We start from the raw sequence: 1077 nt of genomic DNA, 5'->3' as shown, positions 1-1077 counted from the left end.
TCTTGTTGAAGCTGTTCCTGCACGTGTAGACAACAATGGTCTCTTCCTGCTCTTGACAGTTATTGTCTCTCTCGCACTCGTGTCAATGGTGGTTTTCATTTGCGGTGGTAAGAAGAAGAAGAGTGGCGGCGGCGGCTGCGGGGGCTGCAGCGGCGGCGATTGTGGAGGCGGCTGTGGTGGTGGTTGCGGCGGCGGCGGCGGCGGCGGCAGTTGAGTTACGGCTCCTCCATGCAAAAATATATCAAGCATTTTATATTTATATGCCTCTAAAAGCTAACCAAGATATGTCACGTTTGATAAATGGGCATGAACTAATATAAGTGAAATAACATCTACCACTTTACATGTGTTTGTGTTTTTATTTTATTTTATTGTTTTTAATGCTCGATTATAAATTAGGGATTTGATTAAGACTACTGAACCTTAGCTTGAGAGATTGAGAATCAGCAACAATGTTTGAGATCGAGAATTACTAAATCAATATTGAGATCACTAATCTTCGTTAATCATTCTAAAAATATATTTTATTTTGTTTTATTTTTTTTATGATATATTCAATGTGTATACGATCCAATGACCCTATATTTATATACTCCATCCGTTTTTAAAATGAATGCTATTTTAGATTTTATTAAGAAATTAGTGGAAAAGTCAAATATATCCTCATTAACTTATATGTTAATACTCTATTAAAACTAAATATTTTAATTAAGAGCAAATTAAAAATTTATTTAAAAAATCAAAAATAACATTTATTTAGTAATAAGATAATTTTTTTAAAACGATATTTATTATAAAAGTATGGTTGTATCAAACGAAATATTATATAAACAAGACTTGAACGCTGGGCCAGATCCGAGGAGAAAGCCCAGATAGTGGAGTACAAAGTCTGAAACCCTAAAAACTTTTAAATTAAAGCTCTGTGCCCACCAAAACCCTAATCCGCAGCAACGGCGCAAGTCTCCGTCTTTCCCCCTTCTCGCCGGAGAATGAGCTACTCGGCGGCTCGTCCGCCGCAAAAACCCTCGAGGGACGATCCAAATACCGTGTATATGGCTGTAAAAACTCTCCGAAAAT

At 36.7% G+C, this 1077-nt stretch overlaps 1 protein-coding gene across 2 annotated transcripts in view; it reads left to right on the top strand.

Moving 5' to 3' along the window:
* The first annotated feature begins 907 nt into the window (after positions 1–907).
* Positions 908–1077, top strand: part of LOC104800837 (ribosomal L1 domain-containing protein 1) — a 1353-nt gene continuing 1183 nt past the window's right edge. Inside the window, exon 1 of one of the 2 annotated variants that reach the window (XM_010523786.1) lies at positions 908–1030. In XM_010523786.1, coding sequence (XP_010522088.1) covers positions 990–1030 — 41 coding nt within the window. In that variant the 5' untranslated portion in view covers positions 908–989. The remainder of the gene's footprint in view (positions 1031–1077) is intronic. The other variant, XM_010523787.2, reaches the window with a different exon arrangement.

The sequence above is a fragment of the Tarenaya hassleriana genome, unplaced genomic scaffold (genome assembly GCF_000463585.1).
Source record: "Tarenaya hassleriana unplaced genomic scaffold, ASM46358v1 Cleome7, whole genome shotgun sequence".
Lineage (NCBI taxonomy): Eukaryota > Viridiplantae > Streptophyta > Magnoliopsida > Brassicales > Cleomaceae > Tarenaya > Tarenaya hassleriana.
Note: the sequence above shows the minus strand (reverse complement) of the source record. Positions and strands in the feature narration are given on the sequence as shown.